At 37.0% G+C, this 17,092-nt stretch overlaps 1 protein-coding gene across 2 annotated transcripts in view; it reads left to right on the top strand.

The window, feature by feature from the left end:
• Positions 1-17,092, top strand: part of Ttc39b (tetratricopeptide repeat domain 39B) — a 121,960-nt gene that overhangs the window by 55,283 nt on the left and 49,585 nt on the right. Inside the window, exons 1-2 of one of the 2 annotated variants that reach the window (XM_071600654.1) lie at positions 220-292; positions 16,123-16,218. In XM_071600654.1, coding sequence (XP_071456755.1) covers positions 16,139-16,218 — 80 coding nt within the window. In that variant the 5' untranslated portion in view covers positions 220-292; positions 16,123-16,138. Of the gene's footprint in view, positions 1-219; positions 293-16,122; positions 16,219-17,092 lie in introns of those variants that run through there. The other variant, XM_027950629.2, reaches the window with a different exon arrangement.

Raw genomic sequence — 17,092 nt, 5'->3', positions numbered from 1 at the left:
GCATCGCTAGAGCAATGAGTGTAGCTGCCACTTTAACTGACATGTCTTAAATTCTGCCCTGCAAAGCCCTGGGATGCTGTCAGTCGCCTCGGCAACTTCTTTGCTTTGCCTGATAATTGAGAGTCAATTGGAGCCAAAAGAATAGAACAAATTGAAGACTTTTGTTGGCTCTTAAATTGAGGATTGTCTCTTCTTTCTATTGGCTTTTAAAAAAATCTGGTAGAAGAGAGGGAAAGACATTTTCATAGTGGAGCTGTATTCATTTCTCCAAAGTTACAGCTGCTTTAAATCTGTGAGTATCTTGTATGTATATAGCAGTTTCTAGAGGTATTATTACAAGGTTCTCTTTAAATCTGTAAGAATTTAAGGAAGCTGTGTAAAAATTTTAAACCAGAGTTAGATTTTATCGGAGGGCTGCATGTTTTGTAAGATAATATTGTCTTCATTAAAAGCCTCATGTCAAGCTTGCTAGGGCTCCCCTGCTGTCCTCTCTCCCCCTTTTAACTTCCTAAGGACAAGAGTTGCAATTGGAGAAAATAGGCGTCTGGCTGCTGCAGAGGCTCTGGTCTTCCTGGGATGCCATGGCTGGTTTATCGCTGCTGCAAGGTGTGCATAGTGGGGGTTGCTGAGTCTCCTGCTGCAGAACAATGGCAGGATGATAATGCTTCACTTTGTATTTACTGTGTTTGTCTTCTGCTGGCTTTGTTATGGGTTTTGTTTTGTCTTGTCACATTAATTAAAATATTAAAGATCAGGAAAGTGGTATGTCCTCAGAAATAGTGTGTTGATTGTCCTAGACCTTCACCTATGACTGTGCTGTATTGACTTAAGCCTCTTTGTCACAGATTATAGTAAACACAAGCTCCCTCAAAATGACCCTCATATGATTGTCCTTTTCTAATTGTGCATTGAAATCAGTGCTGGTTTTTTTTGTGACGCAGACCCTGAAGTCTAAACATCTGTCCTTAGTCATCATGTCCCACTTTCCTACTTTGGAATTCACTGGAGGCTACAACTGTATCGTTGCTGAATTATGTGCAGAGTGAATGAATTGGGCATTTTGTAAAGATAAGAAGCTAATTTCTGATTCCCACTATAACCCCCATATATTCTTGATTTGTCTTTGTTAAATGAAAGTCTTATTATTTTAGTGAACTGGTTCATTCAGTTGGCTACTGATCTCATTCCTTTATCTTAAAACCACATTATCTAAAGTGATTTTTTAAAAGCTGATATGTTCAGAGATTAGTAGTTGGAATACTTTTCAACATCCTTTGGTTAACAGTCATCTTTATGGATGCAGAATATGCTTGGCTTAGACTAACATAGTATATGAGCTTTTTGGGTGCCAAGATTTTAGTTGACTTCCTGCAGCATAAAATAAGTGAAGGATTTTAAAAAAGAAATTTGCTCCACCACCCAGAGATCAAACATCTGTTGTTTTTATTTTTAAACATTTTGTCAGACCTAAATGCAGCAACTTCAAATTTAATTAGGAAGGGTTGCTAAAATTAGGAAATTCTGCCTTGTTTAGACTCGAAAAAAACTTAAATTCATTCAGTTATCATTTGTTCATTCAATAAATGTTTATATTTGTTGCCAAGCTCTTACCCAACTCTGGGGAGATGATGCTAAACAAAATATTTTATTTGGTCTTATGGAGTAGATATTTTTAGCAGATGAGGGAGACATTTAAAAATGAATTACAAATTAATTTTTATTACAATTGTAGTAATATTTTCAGCTGTTGAAGTATAGGTACTTTGTAGCCAAACAAATATAGGCCATATAAGTGCTTGCAACTAATTCTGCCCCAGATCTGAAGCCACAGATCCTTAGAGTGCTTGAACTGGAAAGAGATGTTAGAAATAATTTAATTAGTTCAACAAGCATGTGATAGGCACTATATTAAGTGCTGGATTTAGATAAGAATTAAGCAATGAGCCTTGCTTTGTAGGAGCTCACAGTCTAGTGGGAAAGGAAGGGAATTGGTTTTGTCATATATTCTGGTCATCATTTTCCTTAGTGGAAAAGAAATGAACTACATCTTTTTAAAAATTTGTTCTGTATCAGTCCAAGTACTTTTGTTAATCTGTTTGTTTTCTCAAGTCTGTAACAACAACAGTCTTGCCACTCTGGATTTTTAGATGAAGAAAAGGAGTGCACAAAGGTTAAATCCATTGCCCAAGGTCATTCAGAGTGTTGACCATGACCTGTCATGCTCAAAGTTGGTAAAACTGTGCTCCTTGAAGCTTTGTGTTATCTCTCTTAACCCTGGGTTGATGGGGGGAGCTCCCTCATTTTCTTCTTTTTGAAGCCTTAGTACACTTCTGGGTATAATGTATCATGTAAAATAAAGATGCTTAGTTTTTTTGGCCCTATGCCCAGACATCTTCCTAACATTTTGCACTTGCTTTCCACTTGTTAACACCACATTTACACAGAAGTCTTTGGCTCATTTTAGAAAGAGTAGGCCTGCATATATGGGAAGATTATGCTTTAGTGTCAGGTCAGTTAAGAAACATGGAAAAAGTACTTCCTAAAACAGGGATGCTAATGGGAAGAATCAAGGATTTCTTGAATTTTGGGTTTAGATTGATGCCCATCAGCATCAGCAATTCCTTACAGAATTGGAATGTTTAAAGTTGCAAAGGTCTTGCCTCTTCAGTATAAGTTAGGATTCTTTCGGATTTGACAATTGCTAAGGGTAGAGAGTAACTTTTCAGATTAGAGATATTCTAGCCAACGATCTTCCTTGACCTCCCAAGGCCATCTCTCCATTTCTGAACGGCTGTTAGAAAATTCTTCCTTAACCAAAATATACTGTACCTCCTGGCAGCCCCTAACCCACTAATTCCAGGATAAAATAATTCTGGTATTTTTACAAAGTAGTCTTTCAGATATGTGAGATGCTTACCCCACGTCCCAAGTGTACTTTTGCAGTTCTATGTTCTGTCTCAGTCCTATCACTTGTTTCTCATGTGATGTATTTCAGATTTCTCACCATTCTAACTTCTTTGCGTTTGACCTGTGATAGTTTTTAGATGGTGAAAACTAGAACCTGACACCGTCTGGGGTATATTCTGGGTCAGCTGAGAATGTAAATGGATTATTTCTTCCCATGACTCAGTATACTATGTCTGTGCTACTTATCAATAGCTGTTTAACAAACCACTGTGAAATTTAGTGGGTTTAAAACAATAATAACAATCATCTATTTGCCTATGAGCCTACATTTTCAGTAGATTGCAGAAGGAAAGGCTCATCTTGGCCCACTTGGAATCACTAGAGGTGGTTCAGCTAGAACTGAAGGATCCGTTTTCTTGATGTCTTACCTGGCCAGCCAGTTAGTGCTGGTTGTTGGTTGGGAACTTAGCTACGCTGTTGGCTAGAGGCTTTGTTCTTCTCCATGTGGTTGCTTGAGCTTCCTCAAAGCATGGCAATGAAGTTCCAAATTTTAATATTCCAAATAATGGGAAGTAGAAACTACTAGTTTTAAAGATCTGGGTCCCCAAATGAACACATTATTGTATTGGTTAAGTAGTCACTGAGACCACCTAATTTAGGGGAAGAGCCATGGACCCCACTTCTTGACAGGAAAGATTTATGGCTATCTCTAATCTGTCACACTTCCCAAATTATAAGTCCCCTTCCAGATATGTTATACATCTTAAGTGTCTCAACTAAAACCCTAATAGTCATATTTGAATCCTTGCTAAGGTGGGTTCCTCATCTGGTACTTGACAATTCATATTTGACTTGTTAGCAGTTTAAAAAAAAAATTTGTTCTAATTAGTTATACATGACAGTAGAATGCATTTTGACACATTGTGACAAATGGTTGTTAGTTTTGTTCTTCCTTCTGGCATTGCTCTTTTTACACTTTTTTGGATCTTGACTGTGGTGTCTCTCATATGAATTGTCCCTTCTTTATGTTATCCACATATACAGTGAGAATATTTACTGTGTTCTCACTGAAGACATGATCAACATGTTGGACAGCACAAGTCTGTGGACACTGGAGACCCCTCAAATCATTAACCAGAATATCTTGTGATACTGATGACTTAATTGGTACGAAGTGACTTAATAGTGCCCTTCTATCACATTATCTGACTTAGCCCCAGAGAGGTAGGTGCTTAAATTGAGGAAGACCAAATGGTAACATGAGTTTGATGGAAATTTCTTATATGGTTTACTTTTCTTTTGATATTCCATCACAGATGTGGAAAGCCTTTGGGGCCTATTCAAGTGGTATGAATGGATTTCTTTGATCATTTTAGAACAGTGGATTATAGAATATCTGATTATAGATAATGTCTTATTACAGGTGACTGCATTTTAGAAAACAGGGAATTATGGAACCAAGAGTTGAATTTCTCTTGTGGTTTGGGATGAAGTCATTATCTTCTTAGCTAGTAGGCGTGGTAGAATTTGAGCCTTTCCATGATCCAGGAAACCAGGACCTAATCTAGAGCATAATTTGACATCCTGCCTCCTTAATTTTAGCTTAGGTTTTTGTTTTGTTTTGTTTTATTTTAAGGCATTAGCATCCTGTATAACAAAACCATTTTGTGTGCCTATGTCATACCACAGATTAAATAAATATAGCCTATCAACTGAAAATAGCCATACATTGAAAGGAGATTAAACTCTGGAGCTTAATTACTTGAGTATTTTATATGCTTCTCCTTCTGTTTCATTTGTTTCTCCTAATGGATGTTTGTAGGGAAAGCCCTTGTATTTACTGAAAGCTGCTTGTTTGTGACTGGAAGTCTCTGTGTGATAGTTTTTACAGGGTATTTTCTGTGACTTACACATATGACATAAAATATAGGAAGACTGTTTGGTTCAAAGGTGCTAATAAAGTCAACAAAAAGTTATTCATTTATCAAACACTGAGCATCTGTGAAATAAGATCATTTCTATCCTTAAGAAGTTCATAAACTATTTATCACAACTGAAATAGACCCATATGATGGGCACTGCATAATCTCAGCTACTCAGGAGGCTGAGGCAGGAAGAATGTGAGTTTGAGGCCATCCTGGGCAATTTAGTGAGACCTCGTCTCTAAGTAAAAAAAATAAGGACTGGGAATGTAGCTCAGAGGTGGAGCACTCCTGGGATCAATCTGTAATACTGCACATATGTGTGTGTGTGTGTGCATACACACACACACACACACACACACGATCAGTAATCATATTGTGATGCGTTATAAACTCCTACCACAAGAACCCAGAGGGGAGCTGGGCGCGGTAGCGTAGCCTGTAATCCCAATGGCTTGGGAGACTGAAGCAGGAGGATTGCGAGTTCAAAGCCAGTCTCAGTAATTGTGACACACTAAGTAACTCAGTGAGATCCTGTCTCTAAGGATGTGGCTCAGTGGTTGAGTTCCCTTGAGTTCAATCCCTGGTACCAAAAAGAAAATAAAAAATAAAAATAAAAAGGAACCTAGAGGGGAGACATACTATCTATTCTGACATAGTAACTTTTGGGCAGCCCTTATGTTTTCTTTCCCTCATAGATCATGAGGAAAATTTGCTTTTCCCATTTAAAAAATTTTTTTCTTGTTATTCTTCGCTTAGGTTGTGATTTTTTTTTTAAATGATGAACAGCTTCTTCCCATTCATTGAAAATCTGCAGTTGCTCTCTTCTCCCTACTTGGAGGGACATGATGAAATTGACAAAATGCTGCTTTAGTAACTTCATCCTTTGACTGCTGGAATCATTAAGCAGACTGCTGAGCATCAGGGATATTATGGTCTGTCAGTGGGAAGTTCTTGGCTCTCATCACCTATCTCTACTAATAACATCTCCACCACTTATGTTCCCTTATATTTATGTGATATTTCAGATTAAAAAGTGATTTTCCCAGGGGCTGGGGTTGTGGCTCAGAGGTAGAGCACAACCTCTGAGTTCGATCCTCAGCACCACATAAGAATAAATAAAGCTATTGTGTGCACATACAACTAAAAAATAAATGTTTTTAAAAAAGTGATTTTATAAAACAAAAAAGCATTTCTTCCTCATAACATCCTTGTGAGTTGGGCATGGCAGGGATTGTCTTATGTCCTGTGCTTTGCAGTTGGAGACATAGGCTCATAGGGGTAAAGGGATGATCCAAAGTCACACTGCTTACAAGTGATGGCACACCTAGGGTAGCAACCCAGAGATCTGCCTTGTGTCCCAGCCCACATTCTCCTGAGTTATGTTGCAGTTTCATGGTGAGAAAGGATAAGTCTTACATCAGGTAAGAAGTCTTTTACTAGAAGAGTCACATAATAGGAAAGGGATTCTTTTCTTTTTTTTTCCCATTTAAAAAAAGATCAGCAAAGAGGACCAAGAAAATGAAATAGGAGCTGTGCATATCTCTTGCCAATCTAACATTCCATTTTTGTTTGTTTTAAATAATGTGAGGGAGTATGATTTGCTTTGCTTAAGGAAAGAATTTAAAAGACGCTGGCTCTGGTTTTAATTTCCTACTCTGTTGGTAATTTGCTGTGACTATGGGCAAGGAAAATCGCATCAGTTGGGGATTGTTTCTTTTTCAAAAGAAATAGCAATCCCTACCTTCCATTTTCTTATGAAAATGGCTTATATTTTATATGAATGTGAATCTTTATTCTTTTCAGCTGTTCTAACTTTGCTCTAAAACTGTCATCCCCATTGAGGACAGAAAAAGAATTAACTTGCTAAGTTGTCAATTAAATATTACATCTGTTCATATTTTAGTATCTTTCAGTGACTCATGTTTTTTGGAGAGAGGGAAGTGATAAGTGCCCAGTGAAGTAAAAGGCCTATATCTCTCTTATCAAAGGATTTCCTTCCCTCTCCTTCCAAGATGACACTGAGAAGAGGAGGCAGTACTGTGGGGCTGGTGCTCCAGGATGGGAAGTGCTGTCTGCTCTGGGGCCTTATCCTGTGGTCTTTGCGTTGGCCTTTCTCCTCCCTGCCCCTGACTGCTGGCTGTCGGTGTGCCCATGAACTGAGTGCTTCTTTTTCTCCATTGGTGTTGGTTGGTTCACAGGTGACTAAAATCTACTGGTCACTATCATTTGTTCCTGTCTGTGTCCTTTGCCACTGAGATATCTTTTTAAAAAATCTTATTTTGTGGGCTGGGGATGTGGCTCAAGTGGTAGCGTGCTCGCCTGGCATGCGGGGGGCGCTGGGTTAGATCCTCAGCACCACATAAAAATAAAAGAAAGATGTTGCGTCCACCGAAAACTGAAAAATATTAAAAAATTCTCTCTCTCTCTCTCTCTCAAAAAAAAAAAAAAAATCTTATTTTGTGATTGTTTTAGTCAGCTTTTTTGCTGCTGTGACCAAAAGAACTAATAAGAATAATTGGAGGAGGAAAAGTTTATTTTGGGGCTCACAGTTTTGGAGGTCTCTGTTTATAGATGGCCTGTTCCATTCTTTGGGACCCAAGGTGAGGCAAAACATCCTGGTGGAAGAGTGTCAGAGAGGAAAGTGTCTGAGAACAAGGCACCAGGGAGAGAGAGAGAGAGAGATTGATTCCACTCACTAGGGACAAAATATAAATCCCAAAGGCATGCCTCCAGTGACCCACTTCCCCCAGCCACATATAGCCTGTCTACAGTTGCCACCCAGTTAATCCCTTTCAGAGGATTAATGTATTGATTGAATTAAGGCTCTCATAACTGATCATTTCACCTCTATGCTTTCTTGCATTGTCTCATTCAGGAGCCTTTGGGGAATACCTAATATCTAAACCCTAACAATGATAATTCCCAATATACAGAAAAAGTGCAAGAATAATACAGGAATATCTGAATACCCTTAATCCAGTTTTGATACTTGATTACATTTGTTTTATCATTCTGTCTGTATAAACATTATACATTTTTTTCTTAATCATTTGAGAGTAGGAGAAGCTCCAGAGGAGGTGGACTAGAAGGATGAACTAGAACCTTCCAAGTGAACAAGGGCGATTTTATATTTTTTCCTTTGTTTTTTTCCAACTCTTCTTTCTTGCATTTAAGTGTGTCTAAGACCTCAGGTAGGCCAGATGTGGCTGTCTTGAACAAAGGAGAGTGGTGTTATTCTTCAGTTGCTCCTTTGTTCATTTATTCAGTTCATCCTCAGGATGTTATTGAAGATTTCCACTTGCAAGGCATGGTGCTATATGCTGTGTTACATTGTTGCCTTCAAGAAGTTTGTATTCTGATAGAGACAATTACTTTTTTAAAAAAGTGCTAATTAAAAGAAAATTAGGACAGACCACCATTAAGACAGACTTTTCCTTACTCTAGACAGTACGTTTTTCTCTCTCTCTCTTTCTTTTTTTTGGTACCGGGGATTGAACTCAATTTTATTTACAGACAGGGTCTCACTGAGTTTCTTAGTGCCTCCCTTTTTGCTGAGGCTGGCTTTGAACTTGCAATCCTTTTGCCTCAGCCCCCCCCCCCCCAACCACTGGGATTACTGGTGTGCCCACCGTGCCCGACTTTTAGACACTGCATTTCTAATAATACTGCAGTTAAGTTGGATCAGAGTTAACATTCTGTTGTGTTCATCATTTTACTTTTAAGTAATTCGCAACTTTCACATCTCTTAGAGGGGCTAAGTCACATCTTTTTTATCCTGCTTTTATTCAGTTGGATCTTTCAAATTCAGGAATTTATAATCTATTCTTACTCAGATATCATCTTTCTGAGCAGAGACAGGATGATTTTATATGTCTTAACACCTGGTACAGTGCCTGTAATATGGGGCTCTGAAATGTTTATGAATGAAAATTAAATTTTAATCTGTTAAATGTAACCAATCCATTTAGAGCATTATCTTTTTAGATTAGGGTTCATTTACTGCTCTATTTCCCGGCTTCATCGGTTTCTGCAGAGTGGTTTATTTTATTTTCTCTATTTTAATCCCAGTTACTACTAAAAATGTAAAACAGGATAGAATAAAGGGAAGAACCTTTTGAGTAAAGCTATTCAAACAGTTATGAGTCTGCTTACGTTAGTCCTCTTTTATCTGCAGTTTCCTGCAGTCTACTGTGGTCTGAAAATATAACTAGAGTCCAAAGAGGAATTTATATGTATGTATGTGCATAGGTTTACATATATTTATGTGAACTTTATTAAAGTATAATTTTATATTATTCTCTTTTGTTATTATTAATTTCTTACTGTGCTTAATTTATAAATTAAACTTTCTCATAGGTATATATTTATAGGAAACCCACATATAGGGCTCAGTACTCCCTGCAGTTTCAGGCATTGTTTTGGAGTATCCTACATGGGTGAGTGGGGAACTGTGTATGTATGAACCTGTTACTCCCTTTCATTCATATAGGGCTTATGGGCACTTGGCAGATACCTTGCTGATATTCACACAGGTTCCATGTATTACATTTTCCTGATCTCCAGAGATGGTGAATGAGGCTGATTTTAGAGAACTTGTGATGGTGCCTGCTGATTGTCACCGCTTAGCTTCCCGTGTGGGCAGTTCCTTCAATAAAGAATAAATCATAGCTAATTTTCATCAAAGGTAGATACATTCAAGACCTGGTTGAGATGGTAAATATATATAAAGTAATAATTTTGAGAATAATTCAGGAATATGATAATAGAATTATTATAGTTTAAAACTTAAAATAGCACTGAAGTATGTTAGCAATGTAGGAAATAGAATAGGAGAAATTAGAAAACTACACCATTTAAATACCAACTTGTTAAAGTAGTGGAAATTTGGAAAATTTCTAAAATAACTTTGGAAACACATTGGATAATGATGTATTCTGAATTCTTCATGTGGAAAGGACTAAAAATAATAAATTATGCTGTTCTTGTATATTTTTAGAAGAACCATTTTGAGTTATGTGTGACATAGAAGATGATCAGAAGGTAGTTTCTTAAATTAATATTTCTTGAATTTTAACTTAAATTGTTCAAGATATATAGTTTTTTTTTTAAAAAAAAAATCGATTAAAACAGTACATGATCATTTTTGAAAATTTGAGAAAACATAAGATAAGTACAGCAAATCTCAACCTACTCAAGCCCTAAAGGTTATATTAAGTTTTATAGTTTTTACTGAGGAAAGCTTTGTAGTAAGTCAACCATAGGTTACTTATGGCAAGATTATCTAGTTTATCAATTTGCCATTTCTCGTTCAAGAAAACATTAATAAATTTCTCATTTAATAGAACAATTATATCTTTATATTGCCCTTTGACAGTTCTTGGCTTTTTAAATTTTTCCTTCTAAAGGGTCACCATCAGAGCAGAGATAAAAAGTTGGAATATATTCTTTTGATTCTGATAGCATTGGTGATAAGCCAGGTAAAATGGTATTAAGGTTGACAGTAAAATAGCATGGCAGGGTATCTGTTGAATTCTGCACTGTTCTTACTTTCTCATCATCATCAGCAATATCTCTCCCTTCTGACCATTGGCCATGAGAATGGCTGTTTGAAAGGATCATCCAATGGGCAGAGTTTGGGGCTGGTGAGCAGTTTTCTTTAATAAGTAATATTAAGCAATAGATTTCCAGGGGAGTTTCAGTGGATACCATTCAGACTGTGAGATATATAAATGGTGACCCAGGGCAGGTCACTTGGCCTATTTACATGGATTCCTTTTTTCCCCTAGGAAGAAATTCTAACTTTGATGAAAAAGTTTGCTGAACATTAAGTATATTTTTCTTAACTTTTGAAAACTTGTTTCATTCTTTTTTTTTTTTTTTAAATGGGCTAGCTTTTATCTTCTTGTACAGGAATATGACATGATGTGTTGGATTTTGGGGGAGAAACTTAACTTTTAATTGGTTTTGTTAATTATGGTTTGATTGAGAGAAAAGGTATAAGCAAAGATAGCTGTGATCTTTTCATTTGAAAATAATTCTTCTACCTAGTGATTAAAAGTTAGAGCAGTTTTTAGGTCAATAATAAAAAGACAAATAATCTAATTAAAAATGCTAAAAGTATCTGAATAGATGTCTCTCCAAAGAAGATTCGCAAATGGCTAATAAGTGCCTGAAAAGATTCTTAGCATTAATAGTCATTAGGCAAATGCAAGTTAAAACCACAATGAGATATCACCATAGCCACTGAAATGGATAATAACAAGTTTGCCAAGATACAAAGAAATGGGAAATTTCATACAGCATTGGGGGGAATATAAAATCACATAGCCACTTTGGAAAACAGTCTTGACAATTCTTCAGTTTCAGAGTTACCATATGACATAGTGATTCTGTGTTCATGCAGGAACTTGTACATGAATTCATGATATCCAAAAAATGGAGATAATCCACATATCATGAAATGATAAACAAAAAGTGGTATATATAAACAATGGGATACTATTTGGCAATAAAAAGGAATGATGTATTATTACATGCTATAACATGAAATGAACTTGAAAACACACCAAGTGAAATAAATTAATTATGAAAGACCACATATTGTGTGATTCCTTTGATATGAAATGTCCAGAAAAGGCAAATTTAGAGATGAGAAAGTAGTTTAGTGTTTGTTTAGGACTAGAGGTAATAGGAAAAATGGAGTGATTGCTAATAGATGGACACATTTGGGCGACAGATGGTAAAATTATATTGTGATAATTGCAAACTTATGTGACTACATTAAGAAAAGTATACTGATTGTAATCTTTATTTTTTTTAATTTTATTTTTTTTAAAGAATTTTGAAAGAAGGGGGAGAGAGAGAGAGACAGAGAATTTTAATATTGATTTTTTTTTTAGTTATCGGCGGACACAACATCTTTGTTTGCATGTGGTGCTGAGGATCGAACCCGGGCCGCACGCATGCCAGGCGAGCACGCTACCGCTTGAGCCACATCCCCAGCCCATGATTGTAATCTTTAAATGTGAATTTTATCTCAAGCCATTTAAACTTTTTCAAAAACAATTAGAGTAGTCAAGGGCTGTGACAGTAGCTCAGTGGCAGAGCATTTGCCTAGCATGTGTGAGGCACTGGGTTTGATCCTCAGCACCACATAAAAATAAACAAATAAAATAAAGGCATTCTGTTAATCTACAACTAAATAATAATAATAATAATAATAATAATAATAATAATAATAATTAGAGTAGTTAAAATAAGAGCATATTTTCCAGCTGAATGTGGCAGCATATGCCTATAACCCCAGTGGCTTGGGAGGCTGAGGTAGGAGGATTGTAAGTTCAGAGCCAGCCTCAGCAACTTACTTAGGCCCTAAGCAACTTAATGAGACCCTGTCTCAAAATAAAAAAATAAAAAGGACTGGGAATGTGGTTCAGTTGGTAGGCATCTTGGGGTCAATCTATGGTACCAAAAAAGAAAAAAAAGGGCATATTTTCCAGTGTAATAATATTTGTAATTGAAATATGTTACTTTGTTTAGCCTTTATCAACCAAATAATACTGTTTTTCTCTACAAAAAAAATACATCCCCTCCCAACATGTGAGTATAATATTCAGATTATACTCAGGAGTAGAACAAACAATTATTTTTTTTTCAGTTAAATTTTTAATGACTATGCTTATTTTGATGGTATAGATTCTAAAATTAGAGCAATATAAGAATCTAACATGGCTGTTTTGTAAGGATACATTATCATCAGTGCAGTGTGCATATACTAAAACCTTTAACAAGAAAATAAGGCTTGAATAAATGTTAGTCAGCTTTATATTACTTCAACAAAGTAATTGAGTCAAAATGAAAGTGTATTTAGTTCATAGTTGTGTAGGTTCAAAGTCCAAGATCAGATAGGGTGAGGGCCCATTGGTTTGACCTGTGTTGAGGGTAGCAGCTGGGCAGCACATTGTGGTGGGGAGCTTCTGAAGGGTTGAACAGTCACATCCTGACAGGAGCAGAGACAGAGTACCAGCAGGCGAGGCTTTCTCTTTTGATAACAGTGGTCCTGTGAGAGCTCACAGGGTTGCAGTTGAACTATTTTACATCCCCCTTGACCTAAGGAACTCCCATTAGGTCCCACCTCTCAAAAGTTCCTCAACATCCCACAGTGCTACCTTGGGACTGAACCTGTAATCATAGGGGACTTCAAACCATGTTCAAATCACAGCAATATGTGTTGATAGCAATATGAAGAAGCAATCTTGTAAAGACAGCAATTCCCTGCAGAATTCCCCAATAACATAACTTACAGTCACTGATTCTAAAATTCATAAGTAAGAATGAAAATAAGAAAAAATAATAAAAAGCAACAACAAATAAGTAAACGACTAAAAAAAAGTGAAGATTCATAATAATGGTCTCATTCCTCCAAAAAGCTTATTTAATAAAGTAGAGGACTTGCTCCCATTGGCTTACAGTTATCAGAGAGCCATGATAATGAAAACTGTGACTGGTGCGGAAGGAGGCAGGTATGTGTGTGGAATAAGAGAATACCCAGAAACTGTCTTGCTTACACATGGGAACCTGCTCTGTGTCAGCAAGTACAGAATAACACAGCGTGTCAAAGAATAATAATTACAAAATCAACACATGGAAAGATTTGAGGAAATCGTCAAGATTGTGAAACTGGTTCTAAGAATATTTGGGCATCTGAAGAGAAAGCATTGGAATAAGGTTTGTTAGATCCCAAATTAGTTTCTCTCTGTCACAGCAATAAAAATATACCCCCCTCGGACAGATTATTTGCATATCTACCAGACCAAAATTATCTGTAAGTTAACATCTCATTTTACAGAGTATAATTCTTAATGTAAATAGCAAGTCAGAGGTAAATCCCTTAGAGAACAAAATATTTCTTGGGTGAGCCTGTCAGGCAGTGCTCTTTGAGAGGACATGCAGTCTGACTTTTGTCTTCTTTCTAATCTAACAGGAAGCTGAAGGATTAGTTATTAATAGTCTATCTGGAGGAGGGTTAAATTTAGCTCACAGTGTACACAAAAATGGATTCCAGATATACTGCATGTTCTTCATTTTCTCTGTTTGTCCTGAAACATTTCTTATAAAAAATAAAATGGGAAAAATAGGTTCTTGATGAAATACCATACTGTAGTTTAAATGAATGAGTTAGATCTGTATCTAAACAAACTGTGAGTGTGCTGAATGTGAGTGGTCCATCCAGGTGCACCTGACTGACCTGCAGAGGGTATAGCTTTAGAAGCAGGTGCTGCGCCACAGTGAGTTGCAGTACATTAGTGCATCTGTGGAGATAAATGCCTATACTTTGCTTGTTTGTTGAGAGTCCTGTTTGAGGAACATAAGAATGAAAACTAAGTCCACACAGTGACTGAGACAGGTGGAGTAATTCTGGCATATTCAGCACCCATAGCCATATGTCTGTGACTCTCCTGGGGGCTTCTCCTGTGAGTCGTGTGTGTGCTGCAGAGTTCCAGCCTTTGCTTGAATTAGCTTCTTGTCACTGTGAGATGATACTTGTGAAAGACAAAGGGGGAGGGTTTATTTTGGTTTACAATTTCAGAGGTTTCAGTTCATGGTCAGCTGATGTCATTGTTTCTAGGCCTGTGGTGAGGGAGTAGTACATCATGGTGGAAAGCTGTGGCAGAGCATAGCTCCCCTCTTGGAGGCCAGGAAGGAGAGAGAGAAAGAGAGAAGGGCCAAGGACAAGATAATAGTCCCCAAGGGCATACCCCAAGGACCCATTCTCTTCAACAAGGTCCTGCCTCCCATAGTTCTCTCTACCTTCCAAATAGTCCATTCAGCTATGAATCCATTGACGGATTAATCCATTGATGAAGTCTCATGATCCAATCACTTCCAGAGTTCTCATGATCCAATCACTTCCCTAAAGCCTGCCTCTGAACATTGCTGCATCATAGACCAAGTCTTCAACAAAGGAGCCTTGGGGGAAACAGTCCAGATCAAAATCATAACACTTCTCTACAGTCTTACTTATTTACATGCTCTCTGTTTTCTACTAGTAAAAAGTTTTTGTGTTGGAGAATAAGCTTTCAAACTACATTTACCTTCATCTGTGGATCTTTCTTCCCTCCCCGACCCCACATACAACTACCCTTTTAAGAAGATCCTTGACTTATGTATAAAATTTAGGGAATTTGATATGTCTAGGATAAGATTTATATCGAATATAAAATATTATAGGGAATTGGAAAATGTGAAAGGTGGGTTATAATCATACTCCACTTTTACTGAGGGCATTTTACATCTTAAAATTAAAAAAAAAAAAGATTCCATAAAGTTAGCACAGTCAGTAGTCCTTTGTTCTGCCCCTTTTGTTGATAACTGTAGTTCTTCTTATTGGAATGTGTGCTATTAGGTGAGTGGAAGCTGAAAGAGATTGGCATCAATTATAATATAGGACAGGGCTTATTCTGAAACTTTCTGTAAGTTTCCTTCTCTGAGTGGACCTGTCCCCTAGTTGTATCTACAGGGTATCTCTGGATCAATAAAGTTTAAGATTTTGATTTTGATTGAGTATTGGTCTTCACCTGTGTGTTCCTTCAGCTTGCTATGGTATATATAGAATGGGAAATTAGACAATTTATTAAAAATATAATGAGTAGGGCTGGGGATGTGGCTCAAGCGGTAGCACGCTCGCCTGGCATGCGTGCGGCCCAGGTTAGATCCTCAGCACCACATACAAAAAGAAAACAAAAACAAAAACCAAAGATGTTGTGTCCACCGGAAACTAAAAAATAAATATTAAAAAATTCTCTAAAAAAATATAATGAGTAGATTTACTTGGGAAAAGATTTAGGAGGGTATATACAAGATACAGTGCGGTCTTTGAGTAGAAAGCTATGAGGTTTCAATTTATCTTTTGTGCATTAGAATAAATTGAAAAATAAGATCAGTCTGTTGGGGCCATATTTCAGGAATATTCAATGCATGGCAGTAGATTTGTGTTACTAGATTTTCAGAAAGTGATGAGAATGGGGGGCTGGGGATGTGGCTCAAGCGGTAGTGCGCTCGCCTGGCATGCGTGCGGCCCGGGTTCGATCCTCAGCACCACATACAAACAAAGATGTTGTGCCCGCCGATAACTAAAAAATAAATATTAAAAATTAAAAAAAAAAAGTGATGAGAATGGAAGTGATATGTACAAAATAATTGAAAGGCTTACATTGTGAACTTGAATTCTTATAGACTTTTCTCACAGGACAAAAAAATAAAAACTCACTCTGCCTTTTTAAATTCACAGGTCTCCTCAACCAGATATGGCAACAAGTAGCTTTCACTTTGCATCATATGATACCAAACGGGCATCCAGACAGCTTGGAACATCAAGTTCGAGCAGGTTAGAAGAGTGTGTGGGCATTCTTGGGGGATCAGGGAAGAAATAGTCCAACCTTTAGATAGTATAATTCTGATATTCCCGAGGCGCCTTGTGTTCAACAAACCAGTGAGGTTGGGAGGGTCTTAGGTAATTACAGTGCCATTTTACAAATTAGAGAAGAGGATATGTAACTGTTGAATGACTCAGTGTTATAGAAAAGCCAAAAAGCTAAATTCAACTTCTGGGGGCACAACTTCCTTTTGAGTTTTTTTTTTAATCTTTCAAAATTTTAATGATTATTTTCTATTATAAAATAATATAACCACATTGCCAAAATTGGGAAAGGTGGAGGAAATGAGAAACATCAACTATAATTGCAGCCACTATAATAGACTATCAGACTTTGCTATATTTCATTCCAGTCTTTTCCTAGCCATATGCTTCTTGATATAATTATAACATTACCAGAAGTTTATTTTATTCTATTTTGAGATAAATTCTCACTAGGTATTGATCCTCCTGCCTCAGCCTCCCAAGTAGCTGATATTATAGGTGGACACCACTGTGCTTGGGCAGCAATTTCTCTTAATATGTGGAAGGCGTTGAAGAGTGGGAAAAAAGTTGAGAATAATAAATGTCTTTAAGGCATTCATTTCCAACATTACTTAAAATTTTTTTTTTTTTTAGTTGTAGATGGTGCTAAGGATTGAACACAATGCCTCACACGTGCAAGGCGAGTGTGCTACCACTGAGCCACAACCCCAGACCCCCCACATTACTTTTTTGTGTGTGTGGTGCAGTGGATCAAACCCAGGAACTTGTGTGTGTGAGGCAAGCACTCTACCAACTGAGCTATATCCCCAGCCTCCCACATTACTTTTTTATTCTATATGTC

The sequence above is a fragment of the Marmota flaviventris genome, chromosome 13, assembly GCF_047511675.1.
Source record: "Marmota flaviventris isolate mMarFla1 chromosome 13, mMarFla1.hap1, whole genome shotgun sequence".
Taxonomy (NCBI): Eukaryota; Metazoa; Chordata; class Mammalia; order Rodentia; family Sciuridae; genus Marmota; species Marmota flaviventris.
Note: the sequence above shows the minus strand (reverse complement) of the source record. Positions and strands in the feature narration are given on the sequence as shown.